We start from the raw sequence: 16851 nt of genomic DNA, 5'->3' as shown, positions 1-16851 counted from the left end.
GGTTGCCAGCTGTTCTGCATGTAGGTGGCCAGAGGGACACCTGTAATGTATTACCTAATGTTTGACTAAATATGGCCCGTTTTATTGTTTTTATTCCACACCTGAGATTGTTTTTTTAATGATTTTAGAGAGGAAAGAAGGGAGAGAGAAACATTGATTGGTTGCCTCCCATAGATGCCTGGACAGGGGATTGAACCGGCAGCCTAGGTTTGTGCCCTGACCTGGGACCAAACCACAGCCTTTTGGTGCATGGGATGGTGCTCCAACCAGCGGAGAAATCCAGCCAGGGGTATAGCTGGTTCTTTACTCTCTGATGGCAAATTCTTGGGTTGTGGATTTTTTTTTAACTTCTTAGATTCACTCTGGTTTCTCTTATGAAGCCATTAGGATAAAATATATTTATTTGCACTTCCCCAAGCAAAGCATTTTTTAAAATTTATATAACATTTTTATAAATCCTGGATGAAGTGAAAATTTAAAAATACTGATCAAATGGGAAGCTGCCGTATGCATGTGTAGCACATTTTATACTATCTTGTTTAATCCTTATGTAAAGTAGGCATAGCTCCATTTAGCTGATGAAGAATGATGCTCAGAGTTGGAGAGATGTGTCCAGGATTGCCACTACTAGTATGTTAGAGGTATGCCTGGGACCCTGCTTCTTTGACCTCTAGTCTGGTGTAATTTTTTTATGATGTTTCCTCTCTTTAGAGATACCTGGTATGTTTTTCAGAACTAAACCAGGGACTCCCTGACTTTTTCTCTCCGAACTGAAATCTAAAGGGACCTGTCTCCTGAGAGCCCTTTTTATGTTACAGGCTAGCCTTGGAAAAGTTTTCCTTACTCAAAGAATTACTAGCTGTTCAACCAGCTGTCTCAAAGTTTGGGAAGCGCTATGCCCTGGCTTGATACCCAGGCCCTAGTATTAAAAAGGGAACCAACTGAAATTGCTAATGTGTGAGTATGGTCTTTTGTGCAACTCAGTTGAAATGTCTGGCAGGGAGCATTTCAGTGAAAGGCTAGCGTGGACTTGAGGACCATTTGTCATCACAACCCCCTGGTAGTTCAGTGTTCTGCCCTGAGAGCAGTATGCTAATCAAGTGTTTCAACATAGAAGTGTTGATGGAAACTCATTTCACATAAACCGCATCATTCAAAGAAGATAAATGTAATAAATATAGTAAAATGCCAGTCCTTTTGAAAGCAGAATTCAGAAAGTTTATAGCTCAAGGTAAAATAATTTATGAGTTACTTAAAACCAAATATTTGTATTTTTTAAAAACGGCACTGCATTTGTCACCTAGGAGTAAAGTGTACGTATAGAGTCTCTCCAAGGGAAACGTGTCAGGGAAACAAAATACTTACTGAGGTTCTGAAATCATCAGAGGTTATCACTGCTGCATCCTAGTGCAATCAAAATGAGGGTTCTGCTCTGCACTGTGAAGCCAGAGGGCAGTGTTGCTGCTTTTCCACCTAGCAACCAGGTTTCTGGGACTGCTGCATGATGTCATAGAAGGAATATTAAAAACACGAAGAAAACTTTCAAATTAGACATTTAATGTCATTTTTAGGCCAAAGGAAAAACTGATCATACATTGTCTCCAGTGAACCATCTGCCAGAATAAGGCTAGCTCAATCCAGCTTTGAGGGCCAGTCTTGACCATCAATTTCCTTTGATTCATTGATTTGTGTATGCTTCTTTTGCATCATAAGGAGCATTCCACTCACCTCTTTCATTTAGCTGCAAAAGGAAGCTTTTCAATGGGAGGTTTTTTTCCCTTTCTCTGCAGGGTTTATTTAACCTGCAAATTTGACAAGCTCATGATTCTTTGGAACCCTTTCCCCAGATAAGTGTACATGTAACATGAGTCTATATGTAATTTTGTGGGGTTTGTGGACCCCAAGTTAAGGAATCCCTGTGCTAGAGATTTGAGTAATGCAATTGCCCTAAGGAAACAGGGCAGGTGAAGATGGACAGAGGTATCTATCCATGGTGACAGGAGGGAAGAGCCTTTCTTATTTTGATTTTGGGGGCAGAAGTTAATTCCCAGGGCCTCGATGCATTTTCAAGACTAGAACTATTCAAAATCTGCTGCGATCAGCACCGTTTAGGAGACAGAATAGCAGCTGTACAGGGAGTGTGTGCAGGGTAACCACTCTGCCCCCAAGGAGTTAATTTAGCTCAGCCAGAAACTAAGTTTGATATGTAGTAAAGGGGCATTTCTAATTTGTTTGACCCTCGTGGAAAGGTGAACAGCTCCTGTTCTCTTTTGGTATAGGGAGCACTAATATTGGATAGTTAGGGTATGTCCTTGGAATGCCCCAAACAGCTATTTCCTCCACAAATCCAATATCCCCTAGTTTGAACATCTTAATGGAAAGAGTTGCCCCACAAAGTTACCCAACTATTGCTTGCCCTAAGCAGTAGGTTTACCAAGAGCCTCTTCCAGGCATCCAGGAACTCCTTCCTGCCTCAGTGGGGAGGGGGATATTACTAAAAACCTACTTGTAGGAATGAAATGAGGCTGTCAGTTGTCTAACAAACTGCCAAGTTAGATTTACATTTTTGTTGAGACTCTTGAATGGCTATTGAGAAGCAGAATGAAATTTTAAGCTACTGATTGGAGCCACCCTGTTCCCCAAACACCCAACACTGGTTTATTTCTCCAACATCAGGAAAAAAACCCAAGGCACTAGAAGCAAGCACACTTCAGTTTGAAGCTATTTAAATCTTTATATTTGCCTGAACTGTATATTGTAGCACACTAAAACCCATTCAAGGAGAAACTACAGATTTAAAAGTCTTCCATTAAAGATTTTTTCCCAAACTTAACAAATTTAATTTCTTTATCCCCTCCAAATGCAATCGCATAAGTCAGTACTATATATTTTATTAGCTCTAGAAATCACACTTAAAACTATGTAACATTAACAAATATTAAATTTATTATAACTAGAATGAATTTAATGGTTCTCAGATTTGGCCACCTTATAGCTCTGTTTAAGGAGAGAATTTTTAACAAAATGCATTATAACTTGGTCAAATTACTCACACACAAAAGAAAATCTAAAAGGAAAAGTAAAGCATCCCTCAGTTTCACATAATTAAAGAACAGGAGAAATTACGCAAGCTACATCATAGCTAGATTTACCAAACCAACCAAAGCCAGGGCATTTTCTGATTATGTGTCATAATAAAAAGGTCCACTGTCTTATATACACATGGATATAATGGTACATTCCATCACTGTAAAAAGTCCCCTTTGCCCCCTCCCCCCCCAAAAAGTTGCAGTCTAGTCTCCAAACTTGGACGGTGGTCCTCGCTCCTGCTGTCGGTGCCGTTCGTTCTCCGTCAGCAACTGGAGGTTCTCGGCGCGCAGTCGGTCCAGCTCCAGCTCCAGCTCCCGCACACGCGCGTCGTCACCACCCAGCCGCTTACTTTCCAGCCGCAGGCGGTTATTCTCGTCCTCCATGCGCGAGAGGCACTTCTCCAGCTCCAGGTACTCCCTGATGAGCTCCTGCTTGCTCATATTCTGCAGACTCTCCGCGTGGTACCGCTCGTAAGTCTCCGAGAAGTCCCGCTGCAGAAACTCGCTGCCGTCTCCTCCCATCCCGTCGCTGCCCCCATCCTCTTCTCCGGCCTCTTCCATGAACTCTTCATCGCTGGTATCGTCGGATTTGGCGGCAGCCCGCTTGGGGTAGAAGCCGGTTTTCAGATCCGGCTCCTCCTGGTCGTGATCATCCATGAGGAACTGCGTGGTGTTATAGGGAGCGACCGGCTGGCCCTTGGCGAACATCTCGGCTCGAATCCTCGAAGCTCGCAGGCTCTGTTTCTCGTCAAACTTTCTCTTCTCCTCCCAGGTCAGCTTGTAGTATGGTTTCCAATGCCGCTTCTTCTTGGAGGGGCGTCTCCTATGTTTTTTCTTGCCTAGCTGTCTCTGCTGCTGTTTCCACGGCTCCTCACCCCCAGCGGCAGGAGCCCCCAACCTGTTGGCCTCGGAGTCATGACAAGGCTGGGCGAGCGGTTCGGCCTCGGGCCTGGGTTCCCCTCCTGCTGCCAGCAGGGGTGCTCCGCCAGCGGACAACTCGTCTCCATTCTGACCCCTTTCGTCCGCTCCAGGGCAGTCAGCTTCTGGACAGACCTGGGTCTGCACAGGCGAATGGGGTTCCAGGCTCCCTTCCCCCTCCTGCCCTGGACGGCCATCCGACTGGGGGGACGCTCTCGATTGCCACCTACTGTTGTCCGCTGGCACCCGCTCCTCAGCGTCTGGGGGGCGATCGGGGTTCCGCTCTTCTTGGACAGCATCATCAGCACCTGTGCAGTTGCTGGTTGGAAGCTGGTGCTGATACTTCGGCAACAGTGCCTCGGCCATGGCTAACAGAGTCCTCTTCTTGAAGTTTGAAGAATTTTGGCTGGAAGTCCTTGAGGAAAAAAGAGGCTTTTCTTTTCTTTTAAAAAATGTCCAACAGAGTCCACTTCGGTAATTCCCGCAGTGATGCCTTTAGCCAGTCCTGTCAGCGAACTCCAAATGCAACTTGGGGGAGCTCAAGACAGTAAAGGGTTAAACGCCACAGCGCGGCCAGCTAGCAGGTCCAAGGGGGTGCAGCAGCAGGAACAGTACGTAATGTATGGAGAGGGTCCGCCTCGCCTCAGAGCGCCCCCACGAAGGAGGAATTGGTGGGCTAGAAGATGAGGTCAAGTCCAATGGGTTAACCCAGCCTCGAAAGGGTTAAAACGACCCGATGACGCTGCCTCCGAGGGGCTGGATCCACAAAGGGTTAAATCCCCTGCCGCAGAGCCCACAAGGGGTTAAGGTCCCAGAGCCACCTCCTCCCACTTCCACGGGTGTCGCTCCAACCCGAGCTTCCAGTTCCTTAGGCCGGGCCGGAGCCTCATCCGAGGACAGACAAACTCATCTCCCCTTTGGCTCGATGCTCTGCTCAGCTCAGTTCTCCACCTCCTCCTCTTTTCCTCCCTCCCCCTTCCGACAGCTCCTCTTCCGCCTCCTTCCCCAACTTCCCCTCCCAACCTGCCTCTCCACCTGCCAACTTCCAACTGCTGTCTCCCAGCCCTCTGCGCCACTTTTATATAGACGCTTGTCCGCCCCGCCTATGCGCATGCGTAACGGGGTCCCCATTGCAGGAAGCTGGGACTCGTAGTTCCCATCTTTTGGGCCCGCTGTCGTTGCGCGCCGTGCGACGTAGCCAATCTCCGAACGCGTGGGGGGCGTCTGCCAAGCCACCTTCCTCCATCCCTTATCCCTCGCTGGAGAAACGTGAGCGACCATTGGCTTAGAGTCACAAGTATCGCGGAGGGAGGAAAGCCAGTCACAGAGAAGATGGGGCGGGTTCTGGACCGTACCATTATCCTTCAGGAATACGAGAAGATTCCATGATCTAAGAAGGCCCGCACAGAATATTTTCATGAAAAGGTGCGTCTTAAAGCCTGTTACCGCTTTCTGTTCTCAGTGGAAGGGTTCTGAAAATCGTAAACATTTGTTAACTATAACAAAAAATGGTTTATTCCTAAAAAGTAGTCCCTAAAATAAAAAAAAATTTAAATCTAATAAAGAGATATGCTGGCACAGGGACGGTAACTCTCGATTCTTAATATTACAGAAATGGTTTCAAAGTGTGTGGTTAGTGCCTGGGACTGACGTTTGCGGACGGATATTTGAATATATTTTGTGAAATAGCGAAAAGCGCATGAAGAAGTAAACAAATGAGGAATAAAAAGTGCCGCCTTAAAGGGACAGTGTGACTGTTAGCAATCAATCTCGGACTAGGCCTCAGAAGATGAGAAAGCAGGTTCGAGTCCTGAGTGACGTCCACCCTCACACTGGCCTCCAGACCTAGGGGCGAAAATGACCGAGCCCAGCCACATGTAGCCGAGGCTCGCGACCGCCCCAGGGACCAGTGCAAAATGGTGGGCCGCGACTGAGCCTCTCTCCTGGGCCGGAAACCAGGAAGCGCGGGGTGTGCGACTGGAGTTCCCTGGGAACCCGAGGCGGGAAGGCGGCACCCAAGGGCCTCAGCTTCCATCGAAGAAAATGGCCTCTTAGGGATGTCTTGGTCTGTTCATTTCCAATCCCACCTGGAGCATTACCTGAGATGGACAGGGAAGTCGCTCCAATGAACCTTGTATTTGGGGAGGGGCTTGAAATTAATAATGAATTTAAATAATCGCTCCTGGCTAACAGAGAAAGAGAAGGGATATCACCCACAGGAGGTCTTCCTCATCACTGGGCATCAGCGGGAGGGAAGCAGAACCAGAGAGTGAGGAGGAGGCCTTGCCCAGAAACGGGGGCAGGAGATTTTGGCTCATGACTGTGGGGTAGACTCAGGGGGAGAGAGAAACAACTTGTTCTTGAGAAAAATTTGCAGATCCCAAGCATCTGCTCAAGGGACAGAGCCTGGGAATAGCCCAAACCTTTGGACCTAATCACTTAGGCCTAAAATCCGGTTTAATCTTAACTTCTCCTTTTTGCCACATTCGTATTGACCCATTCTTATTTCTTCCTGAATAGCAAGGGCTAGCGTTCCAACTGCATTCCACTGTTCGCCCAGGCAGGGTAGGAATTACTGTCTCCATTTTAGAGATAAGTTTTTAAGATTCATAGGAACTAAGTGACTTGTCCAAGATCACATGACAACTAAGTGGCAACTCTGGCTAGTGTGAAGGTCTTTGTGACCTCCTGTGCCATTTTTCTTTCACAAACACAAAATTCCCTTCTTTCTCAAGAACTCTGCATTTAGTTCCTTTACTTTCCTAACAACACCCTTACTCCTTCATTTACAAAGATTTGTGAGGAGGGTATGCCCTGCCTGGCGTGGCTCAGTGGATTGGCTGCCAGCCTGTGAACCAAAGGGTCGCCTATTCCATTCCCAGTCAGGGCATGTGCTTGGGTCCTGGGCCGGGTCCCCAGCTGGGGGCATGCGAGAGGCACCCACACGTTGATACCTCTCTCCTATTCTCCCTTCTCCTCTCTAGAAATAATTTTTTTTAATCTTTAAAAAAAGAGGAGGGACCAGTAATGTCATCCTTGCTGCTCATGGACTGTGTAGAGAGGCCATCAAATCAGTGAGCCAAAATGGCAAGTGACAAAAAGTCCAGTAGGGTTTGTGAGCCAAGCTGTTTAGGAGTCGGGAATTGCGTACAGGTTTGAAGGGGAAGTAACTTATTGGCTGTCTCTGAAGGCTGAATCGTTTTTGGGCAAAGTGGCATGAAGGAAAGGCATTTTATGAAGAGCAAGCATCATGTCCAGAGATGGTTCTGTGAGAAAGTGGTGGTGGGGGGGCAAAAGGAGATGGCACGCAGGAGTGCCCCTGGGGTACAGCCAGATGCGTTAAATTGACCATCCCAGCCTGTCTCCCCTGAGCTCCCGAGAACTCCAGCCCATCTGAACAGTCTGCCTTCTGGGCTGCTTCATCAGTCGAACACGTGGTTCCTTAGGAGCAAGAGCTGCCCCTCACCCTGGAAGTCAGGCCTCCAGGCTGTCACCACGTTTTCAGACTCCAGAGGACTGGTGTGTATTCCCAGTCAGGGCTTTGGAAGGTGCCGCTGAGCCCAGCCTCGGTTTACTGGACGGGGTTCAGCTGTGTGGGCTCACTTGGCACACGGGGAGGGGTGCCCAGACTACTAGGTTGTAGAATTCCAGAATCCTATCAAACGGGAGGTCAGGCACCTTACTGTTAGCTGTGTTTTACCCTTTGCCCGGTATTTTGGATGCCCTGGTCATTTTAAACACAGAACTGCCTTACCATAAAGACATCACCATCCTCATTTTGCAAACAAGACAACCCAGGGCTTGAGTCCTACGGGAATCATACAACTAGGGTGCGCTAGTGGTGGAGCTGGCTTCTGCCCCACACCTGCCTCCCTGGCACCACTCTGGCCCCTGTCTCGCTGCCTTGCTGTTGCTTGTAGCACACGGCCAACTGTGGAGCCACAGGGCCTGGTGCCTGTTCTGGGGGTTGCTGCCTTGAGAAAAGGAGCCTTGAGAAAAAGAGTGAGGATCAAAGAGTGCCGGCTTCCAAGCCTGGAAGTGATGGCCAAGCCTGGGAGAGTTGGCAGGGACAGGAGTTGACCCAGATAACTCAGGAGTTTAAGGATCTCCAAGGAAGGGCCTTCAGAACTGCCTCTTTCTCACCCAGGGGCACAGAGGCCCTGGGTCCCAGGTGGTGGCAGCTACAGGGGGCTCAAGGCTGCTGCAGCCCTCCACAGGTAGAGACTCTGGCCAGTGGCCTCTGCAGCGCCAACACAGCCTCGACAGCAGGGCTGGTGCTGATCAGAGGAAGGCCAGGTTTTCAGGCAGTGAGAAAAATTCCGTACCGAGCAGACAGCATCACCCAAAGGTCTGTGCCCACACAGGCGCTCTGGCCCTCCCTACGGGGGCTCCCAGCTCCCTTGCCCAGGGGCCAGGAGCGTGGGGAGGCTCCCGCTTGGTCTTCACCTTCCAGAAAGTTCCCTGGGAAATGTCCCCTACGGGGTTCACGGGAAGGGGGCACTGGGAGCGAGCAGCTGAGGGGTGAGCAATGGGTACTTCTGTGGCCAGGATGTCGGGCTCAATGCGGGGAGCAGGGAGGCGTCCCAGTGTTGCGGTGCTGACAGAGCAACGCCAGGGCCCGCAGGGCCGCGGACAGGGAGGGGCGGGTAGGGCTGAGCCCTTGGCGCGGACCCTGTGGTGGGTGTGGCTTGTGCCCCTCCCCCCAAAGCCCCAGCTCCCCCCCTCTGGTGATACCCCCCTCTCCTCTGCTTCCGCCTTTTCTCAAGACCTCGGGCTCTGTGTTTCCTAAACTTGGCCACAGAGGAGCGACAGTTTTCTCCCTTAGAAACACCAACCGTAGCCTCTTGTGCTGTCCGAAGGGATGGTGGTGGGGGAGGCGCTCCAGACTCAATTTCTGCTTCACTCCGTTGACGACAGAAGATTAAGGTTTTATTTTATTTAGTGAAACGTTCATGTGTAAGCAAATCTTCCGCGAAGATGTCCTGAGTGTGTGTGGGGAGAGGCAGGCTAGCACACGGAGCTCACGCCCCTCCCCTGGGGCCTGTTCCCCCTGCCTTCCCGCAGCTTGGCGGGGCCTCCTGGCCTCCCTCCCGAAGCCTCCCAGCCAACCAATCCCAGGACCCGGCCCAAGTCCCAACTTGCCCAAGAGCTAAGCCTCCACAGGGAGAGGCTGGGGTAGAGGAGTCAGGTGACCCAGGGGTGGGGAGGACAGAGGCTGAGGCACGGCAGCCCCGCCCCTGAGTCACAGGCCAACCCAGAACCCAAGAAGTGCACCGCAAAAGCAACCTTCCAGGGAAAACTGGGATGGGTTGGGGGCGGGGAGAAGCATCCCAGCGAAGCTACGGGGAAAGGTGGGGTCTTATTTGTTCCTTCCCCAGTAGGGGTGGTGTGCCAAGGCAAACACTGATTGGTGGTGGTGGTGGTGGTGTGGGGGCGGGGATTAATGTTGTTCTCCTAAACCCAGCGAGGCTCAGGGTACGGCCGAACGGGACTCAGCCTCCTCTGTTGGCTGCAGAGACTCCTTCATTGAGGGTCACCTCTTCTGGGTCCGAAACTGTCTGACGAGCCACTGGACAATGAAGGGCCACAGGAGGAAGAAGAGCAGCGTAGGACCAGAGAGCCTGAGGGGCCAAGGCCGAGCACTGGATGGGGGCCTCTGCTGGAGGGAGGGAGGGAGTCAGGGGCCAGCCCACGCCTCAGCACCGACTGGGCCCTCCTTAGGATCCCGGTTGCAGAACTCAGTGGGAGCTTCCACTTCCTCAAGATTGTGAGGACTGGGTCGGAGAAGCCCCCACCCCCATATCTGCACCACTAGAAGGGAAGGGATCCCGGGGTTCCTGGTGTGTCCCTGACAGATTAGCTCCACTCACTCCCTGTCCTCCTTCCAGGACAGTCCCGGTGCCCAGAGGGCTGGAAGAGGGAGGGGCTGCCGGGCGGGTGGAAGGGCCGACTTCCTGGCTGTTTCCTCTGGGCGCACAGCAGTGGCCCTGCTGGTGCGGCCTGAGACCCCGCATTGTAATGGATGTGCCGCGTATGTCAAATGAGGATCTGAGTGCTCTGATTTTAGTCTCTAAATATTCTTTGCTCAAAGGAGCCAGGGCTCCTTGGAGAAGTGGCTGGCTCCAGGGCTGGAGCAGGAAAGGCAGAGGTGAATGTGGGACATCTTGTGCCAGAAAGCAAGGAAACTTTTAGGCATGAGTGAGGTCACGACAGGCCCCAACCCGAAGGGTCTCCGCGGACCAGAGCTGTGACAATCTGAGCACCGAAAAGAAGGGTGGCTGCGGCTGCCCGAAACACTGAGTGTGAAATCCGTGAGTCCGCACTGACACCCAAAGAGGGGGCAGGTTGGAGATTTGTCACCACTGAGGCTGTTAAAGCAACTCCTTACTTTAAAAAGAGAATTAAAGAGGATTAAGCACTTATTCTGCTTTTTCATAAGACACTGTATTTCAGGGAACTCCTAGATCAAGGCAACTACTCGAAAATAACAGCTAATAAATTTTAAAGGAATAGAAGAATTTAAAAGTAAATTCCCTTGGCAACCACTAAATAAATTATTGATTTAGACAATGATTGCCTATCAAGTGTTGTCCAAGCCCGTGTGATACACGGGCCGGACAGGGAGCCAGACCTTCCCTGGCTCCGCTTCCAAGAGCAAAACGGCTTCACAGTGGTGGGGTGAGACTGTCGCCCCTCGTCCATGGGAGTGGTCCACGCTAGAATCCCTCATGGGCGTACATCCGGATATGCATCCCCTAGTGTGAAGGACCTCGCCTCTCATGAAACCTGGTCATGTGAACTAGCCACCAGGATGCAAGCAGTCCCCCCAAAATGGGACATCTCTACAGGACCACTGGCTGAGTCTCATCAGCAAGTCGACAGCAAGGAACATGGACTGGTCTGGACTACAAGGGTCTTGAAAGGACAGGAACCAGCTGCAGCATGTGCTCCTGGGCTGGACGGACAGACAGAGCAGCTGGAAGGGGAGAGACTGGGGTTTGGACTGGCTGTGATGGCATGAAGGGATTGCAGTGTGATAAAATGAGGTAGTGGAATGTTTTTGTTTCTAGAGATGCAGACCCAAGTATTTCAGGGCGGAAATCTTTAAAGCTGTCAGCATATACAATTAGGAAAAGGTACACAAAATTTTTAAAAAGCCAGGGGAGGGGGCATTGAAATGTTAGCCACCGTAGATGTAAGGAAATCCCTGTCACCTTCGTTGATACTCCCTGAGCCAGGGGTCCCTATACCAGGGGTCACCCAAGTGACGCCCCCATCCAGCAACTCAGCCCTCGCCTGCCGCCACCACCCCAGGCTCCTCAAGAACAGACCCACTCAGAGGTGGTGGTGGGTGCCAGTTTTGGACGGAGAGAGACCTAGGGCCTACCACTTAATGCTACTAATACTAGCACAGCTCTGTCACTTAATGCTACTAATAATGCTAATAATAACAATGAACCGCATTCCAGGAGGCACTGGAGAAGCACCTATATGCATGACCTCATCTCACCCGCACAGCAGCTTTGTGAGCTTCTTCCAGGCTGTGTGCCGCCAGGTCGGTTACTCAGCCTCTCAGAGCCTGAGTTTCCTCATCAGTAACAGGGAAATGCACACCTGTTTCCTAGGGTGGTTTTGTGAAGTAAGTGAGCTAATGCAACTAATGGTATTTAGCACACAGCCAGGACTTCAGAAATGCGAGAGGCTGAGGTATAAAGGGCAAACGGATCTTGGGGATCCGGTTGAGGGGAGGGAGTAAGGGATGTAAGGGCTGAATTGTTTGGGAGTAAACCCTAAATCTGGGAACAGAAGTCCTAACTGAGGAGCAACAGGGGCCCCCAGCCCCAATGCAAAGAGCAGACACATCCTGTTGGAATCAGTTCCCCTGCTCAGTGTCTCTTCAGGCAAAGGGAGGTAGGGCAGGAGGCAGGGCAGGCAAAGGGTGGTGGTGGTGGGGGGGGGTCATGCTTCCCCACTCTCCCAGGAGGAAGCACTTCAGATGCCCGAGCTCCCTGCTGGCGAGGTACACGGTTCTCCAGAGGAGGCAAGCGTGGGCAGGTGGAGGTGTGGGGTCAGAGGAGCGGCTGGAAGAAGAGCCCGGAAGAGAGGCCTTCGGAGTTCTGCCCCAACCTTGCCTGGGTCTTGGGGGAGAGGGGCTCACCTGCGCGGGGCCAGGCATGCTCTCCAGGCTCTGCAGCCTCCCCTGGACGTCCCGCATGCTCTCCTGCAGTGCTCGCACTGTCCCCACCAGCCACGTGTCCAATTCCTGGGGCCCAGGCAGGCTGCCTTTCAACCCCTCTGTGGAGAGCAGACACGTAAGGAGGAGGACTCAGGAGGAACTCAGCTAGGGGAGGGTGGGGGCAGGCGGGGGCAGGCCCAGGAGAGAGAGTTGAGAGCAGGGCGCCACCCCTTGTACCAAGTGTGACTTTGGTACAGCCCATCGGCATGGCTGAGTGACCGGCCACCAAGGGTAGTTGTGCCACTTTGGACAAGTCAGTAACTTTTCTGAGCCTCATTTTGTCATCTGAAGATTAGGAGACCTTGTCATCCCCTTCACAGGACTGCTAGCTCAAAAGAATATTTATGAAAAGTGCCCTTTATAGGACATGGCACACTGGAAACTATAGAAAGGGACAGGGCAGAAGTCATTGTTGTCCTTTGAGAGTCCCAAACGGGAGCTCCAGAGAAAGGGAATGACTCCCAAAGCCGTGCACCCGTAGCTGTGGGTGGGGCTAGCCCCTCCTGCCCCAGCTGCCCTTACTCGGGGCCTGATGGCTCCTGTCTGAGGGCCCTCAGCAAGAGGAGGCGCAGCAAGGACTTTGCCCATCCAGGCTGGCATCTGGCTGTTTGGCAACCCTTCCTGGGCAGAGGCTGCTCTCTCCAGTGCCCAGAGCTGGACTTTCATCTCTGCCCCAAGAGGGCAGCCAGCGGCACTAGAACCATGGGGAAGGGCAGAAGGGGGTTAAGGGTCAAGCAGTGGCTCACCTTTCTCTGTTGGGGGCACGGGGCTGTCTCTGTTGTCGGGCTCTCCTCCAGGGGCGCCCTTCTGCTCTGCCCAGACCTGGTGAGATGAGTTACAAGGTCCCAAGGGAGCAGTGAGAGCAGCTGGGGTGCAGTAGGGAGGGGAAGGAGGGGACAAGGGGTTAGCTCACCAGCTCAGGCTCCAGCTGCTCCAAAGAATCACAGAAAACCTCAGAGTCCAGGTCCCTGGGTGGTGGAGACTCTAGGGAGGGCGTAGGGAGGTTAGCGACAAGAGGGAGGCTGTGGAGGGAGGGGAGGAGCAAAGCACTGGGCAGAGGCAATAGAGATACTGTTGCAAGAGGCACAGATGGGTCCCAGATAGCAGGCCCTGGAACAGGAGTCCCAGAACCTTCCCCCTGGCTTCCCCTGGAGCATAGGAGTTCTCTGTGGGCGTGCAGTGTGATGGGCACAGCATAGCACCCAGCCTCCCTTTCACCCACCTAGAGGTCTCCCCAACCCTGGCCTGCGTTTGGCTCTCTGCCCCTCCTGCCCAGCCACTGACCTGGGCTTGGGGGTGCTGGTTCCTTGGGGAGGCGGGGAGGCTCTGGGGCAGCGCCGGCATCTCCATTCAGTACCTGCTCTTTCCAACCTGCACAGACACAGCACCCAGGGATGCAGGTGGTAGAAGGCTGGCACCTCCCAGTGAGATCAGACCTCTGTTTCCCATTAGCCACGGACTCTGCCTGAAACCCGCTCCATCTCGGGCAGTGGCTGGGGTCCTTGCAGGGACATCCCCTGGAGCCCTCTGCCCACCCACCCCTCAGGGGCAGTGGCTGGGGTCCTTACAGGGACATCCCCTGGAGCCCTCTGCCCCCAGGCCCCCCTCCAGCTAAGCAGCCCCTTCAGCCTGAACCTATGACAGTCCACTCAGCACTTGCGGAGCTCCAATCCTGGGGGCCTGACCTGTGACCCTTCTCAGGAAGGTTTCTGGGGGCCTTGGCATGTCAGGGATCAGCCGGTACAGGGGCTCAAAGTAACCAAAAATGTCGTCCGCCACCTCACCCAGTGGCACTGTGTCAATCACCTGTGGGGAATAAGGTGTCCTGAGGGAGTAGCTAGCCCCTTCTCCCCTGCCCCCCTGTCCCTTTGAGCTGGGCCCCTCCACCCTGCTCCTGCCAGCTTACCCTCCACCTTGTGCCCGGTCAGAGACCAGAGACAGGGCTGAGGGGACAGCATGAAGGTGGTAATTCCAACCCGGGGTCCACGTCAGGAAACATAACGGGAGCAGCACCGGAAGGACGAGGGGCAGGCCACCTAGCCGGGAGCTTAGGGACAGAGGGGAGCCCACAGCCTGTCCCTCCCTACCTTCTGTGCCACCACCTTCATCTCAGCGATGTAGGCGGACATGGCCTCCTCCCTGCTCATCTTGCCCAGGCTGTTCCAGGCATCCCTGAGGGCAGAGAGCTATGAGAAGCTGGTTGACAGCTGAGGCTTGTTTGCCCAGCCAGTAGGGAGCTCACCACTTATATCGTCCAATGGGGTCCCAGAACCCAGGCCGGGGAACCTGGCAGGGCCCCATGGTAGCCTGCTTGTAGTAGCTGTAGAATCGAAGCATCTCTTCGTAGGAGGGGCGGTAATAGCCTGGGCAGGAAGTTGGGAAGTGGAGGGCAGAGTATCACCCCCAGCTCCAAGAGGATGGAGGTGGGGGGGAGAGCCACCCTAGGAGAGGGCAGAGATGGTAAGCGTTCTACCAGGCGCAGGAGGCAGAGGGGACCCACCGAGTGACCCAGGCAGAGACTTGTCCGCAAAAATTGGAGGGATCACAACCTCCTGGGAGGCAGACCCCAGCCACCCTAACCCCCCAATGCAGGTCCCGGTGCCCTCACCATCACTGTTCTTAGGCAGGTTCTGAATGACTCTGACCGCGGCCTGGAACTGTTCCTGGCACTCCGGTTCTGGAATTTTATTCTTGGTACCCATTTCCAGCTGCTCTGAGCACCGAGGCCCTACTTTTGAGCAACTCTGCAAGAACAAGCCTCTATGTGAGCAGACCTCCAGAGTCCACCCCGGCACGCACCTCCGTAAGCCACTGATCCACTTTCCAGAGGGGCAAACTAAGCTCCTGAGAGGCCTGAGATACCCGTGGAGGTCAGAAGCTGTGCCTGGAGACTCCTTTTTCTACCCCAAGGCAGCGTTGGTACGACTGGGGTGGGTAGCGCCGTCCTCGGCGGCTGGGTAGAGAAGTAGGTGGTAAGGGGGTCTCAGTGCCCCTTTAAATGCTCATCTCCAACTCCTAGACAAGGGAATGGGCAAGCCAAGAGGAGTCAGGTGGACGAACAGTCCTCCCACCCTGGCCTCCGTACCCCGGCCCGGCCCGGCAGCCCGGCACTCACCCCGCAGAGCCCCCTGCCCGTAACCCGGGTCCTTTCTCGCCACTAGCCGAAGGCTTCCTACTGACCTCCCGGCCCTGTGTGGCCGGGATGGGGACGCGGGGCGAAGGGGAATTTAAGCCAATGAGAGAGCCCATCTTAGATTCGGCTTTTACGCCCCAGCCACTCAGCGAGGCCCTTTCAAGATTATGCAAATAGTTAGCTGCGCCTCTCCCAATCAGGCGGGGCGAATCCTGCCCTGCGCTGCCAGAGGCGGGCGGAAGCGCCTCCTGGTGGACTTAGTGAAATAACGCGGAGCACTCGCGCCCCCTGGTGGAATCACGTCTGTCAGCTGCGCGCAGGTCTCTTCAGACACCAGTGGCTGTGGATACAATAGGGAGTCCTGTCCCGGCGTCTGGAGTTCTGGAGCAGGGGCCTCGGGGCTGTTTTGGAAAGCTTAAGCCAGGAGAAGAATGAGGAAGGTCCCTCTGGAGGGAGGAATTGCAGGATCAAAAGTGCAGAGGCGAACACTTGGCATCCCAGAAAGACTATCCAGAGAGGGACGGGGACCCAAACCAGCATGTGGAATCTGAGTCCAGGATATTTAAGAATGGGGCGGAGCCTGAGGCAAAAAGTTAGTAAATCTATGTGCCGATGTCACGCTCTGGGCCGCTGCGGCATGGCAGCGGGGAGTGGCCGCGGGCGACCAGATCTTCGCCCCCGAGCCAGGGCACGTTCACTAGGCAACGCAGACGTGCGCGCACATGCAGTCACCTGTCCACCCTACCCTTCATGCACAAGTGCGCGAGTGGACGCTGGACGCTGTCACTAGAACCCGCACTTGATGCTCCACCGTGGGTTGATGTTACAGACATCTACGCGGAGTGCAGCGGCTGTCCCGGGACGATCAAGGGCCCGGTGAGGGTGTCAACCCCCCCCCCCCAAACACACACAAGCCTCGAACCCCAGAACCCAGTTCTGCCAACGACTGTAGACTCCAGACCAGTCCACCTCGCGAGACTCTTACAACCGAGGGGTCGGCCACTGGCCGGGCGCTGAGAGGGTTAATCCTATGAGGTCACAGCATGAGCCTTCCTGCGCCCCCACCCACCACTTCCCGCTCCCCAGCTCCTCCGGTTCGGGCTGCCCTGCCGCCCGGCTCTGCTCCCAGGGCCCTATCCGCTTTCCCGAACCCAGTACCTTGACCCGGGACCAGTCGCCCTGGAGACCCCGTCTTCCCCCTGGCTCCCTTCCGAGGCCCCCCCTCCCCCACAGTGGGACTGGGGAAGGTGGGGAGGGGTCCTGAGTCTGTACTGAGTCCGGGGCCCAGGGAAAGGTGTCTGTGCGGGAGGACGACCCTCGTCCCCTCCTCCGGTGCCCCTAATGGAGGTTCCGGTCACCGACGAGGCTGGGATCCGCTTGGCAAATGGGGAGTCACGAGCAGGGGCCGAAAACGGAGACTCGGGGGAAGGGGGCCGACTCGGGTGGGCCCCCCTCCTCCGACCCCTTCTGGGCCT

The 16851-nt window shown here is 53.8% G+C and overlaps 2 protein-coding genes across 7 annotated transcripts; both read right to left on the bottom strand.

The window, feature by feature from the left end:
- Positions 1-1540: 1540 nt before the first annotated feature.
- Positions 1541-5183, bottom strand: HEXIM1 (HEXIM P-TEFb complex subunit 1). The gene has a single exon (XM_028520137.2). It carries the CDS (start codon positions 4371-4373, stop codon positions 3294-3296), a length of 1080 nt encoding a protein of 359 aa, XP_028375938.1. The 5' UTR covers positions 4374-5183; the 3' UTR covers positions 1541-3293.
- Positions 5184-9249: 4066 nt separating this feature from the next.
- On the bottom strand, positions 9250-16793 carry ACBD4 (acyl-CoA binding domain containing 4). 6 transcript variants are annotated; one of them, XM_036034033.1, is made up of 11 exons: positions 15359-15469; positions 15106-15258; positions 14852-14987; positions 14486-14606; positions 14331-14415; positions 13929-14049; positions 13528-13614; positions 13157-13227; positions 12990-13068; positions 12166-12302; positions 9250-9666 (listed from the first exon to the last, which is right to left on the bottom strand). In XM_036034033.1, the coding sequence occupies exons 3-11, from the start codon at positions 14943-14945 to the stop codon at positions 9541-9543; spliced, it is 921 nt and encodes a 306-aa protein (XP_035889926.1). In that variant the 5' UTR covers positions 14946-14987; positions 15106-15258; positions 15359-15469; the 3' UTR covers positions 9250-9540. The 6 variants fall into 6 exon arrangements, with proteins under 6 accessions (XP_035889926.1, XP_035889927.1, XP_035889924.1 ...); XM_036034034.1 differs by having other exon boundaries at positions 12990-13065; XM_036034031.1 differs by lacking the exons at positions 9250-9666; positions 15359-15469 and adding exons at positions 9675-10983; positions 16649-16793.
- Positions 16794-16851: the final 58 nt, after the last annotated feature.

The sequence above is a fragment of the Phyllostomus discolor genome, chromosome 8 (assembly GCF_004126475.2).
Source record: "Phyllostomus discolor isolate MPI-MPIP mPhyDis1 chromosome 8, mPhyDis1.pri.v3, whole genome shotgun sequence".
Classification (NCBI taxonomy): domain Eukaryota; kingdom Metazoa; phylum Chordata; class Mammalia; order Chiroptera; family Phyllostomidae; genus Phyllostomus; species Phyllostomus discolor.
Note: the sequence above shows the minus strand (reverse complement) of the source record. Positions and strands in the feature narration are given on the sequence as shown.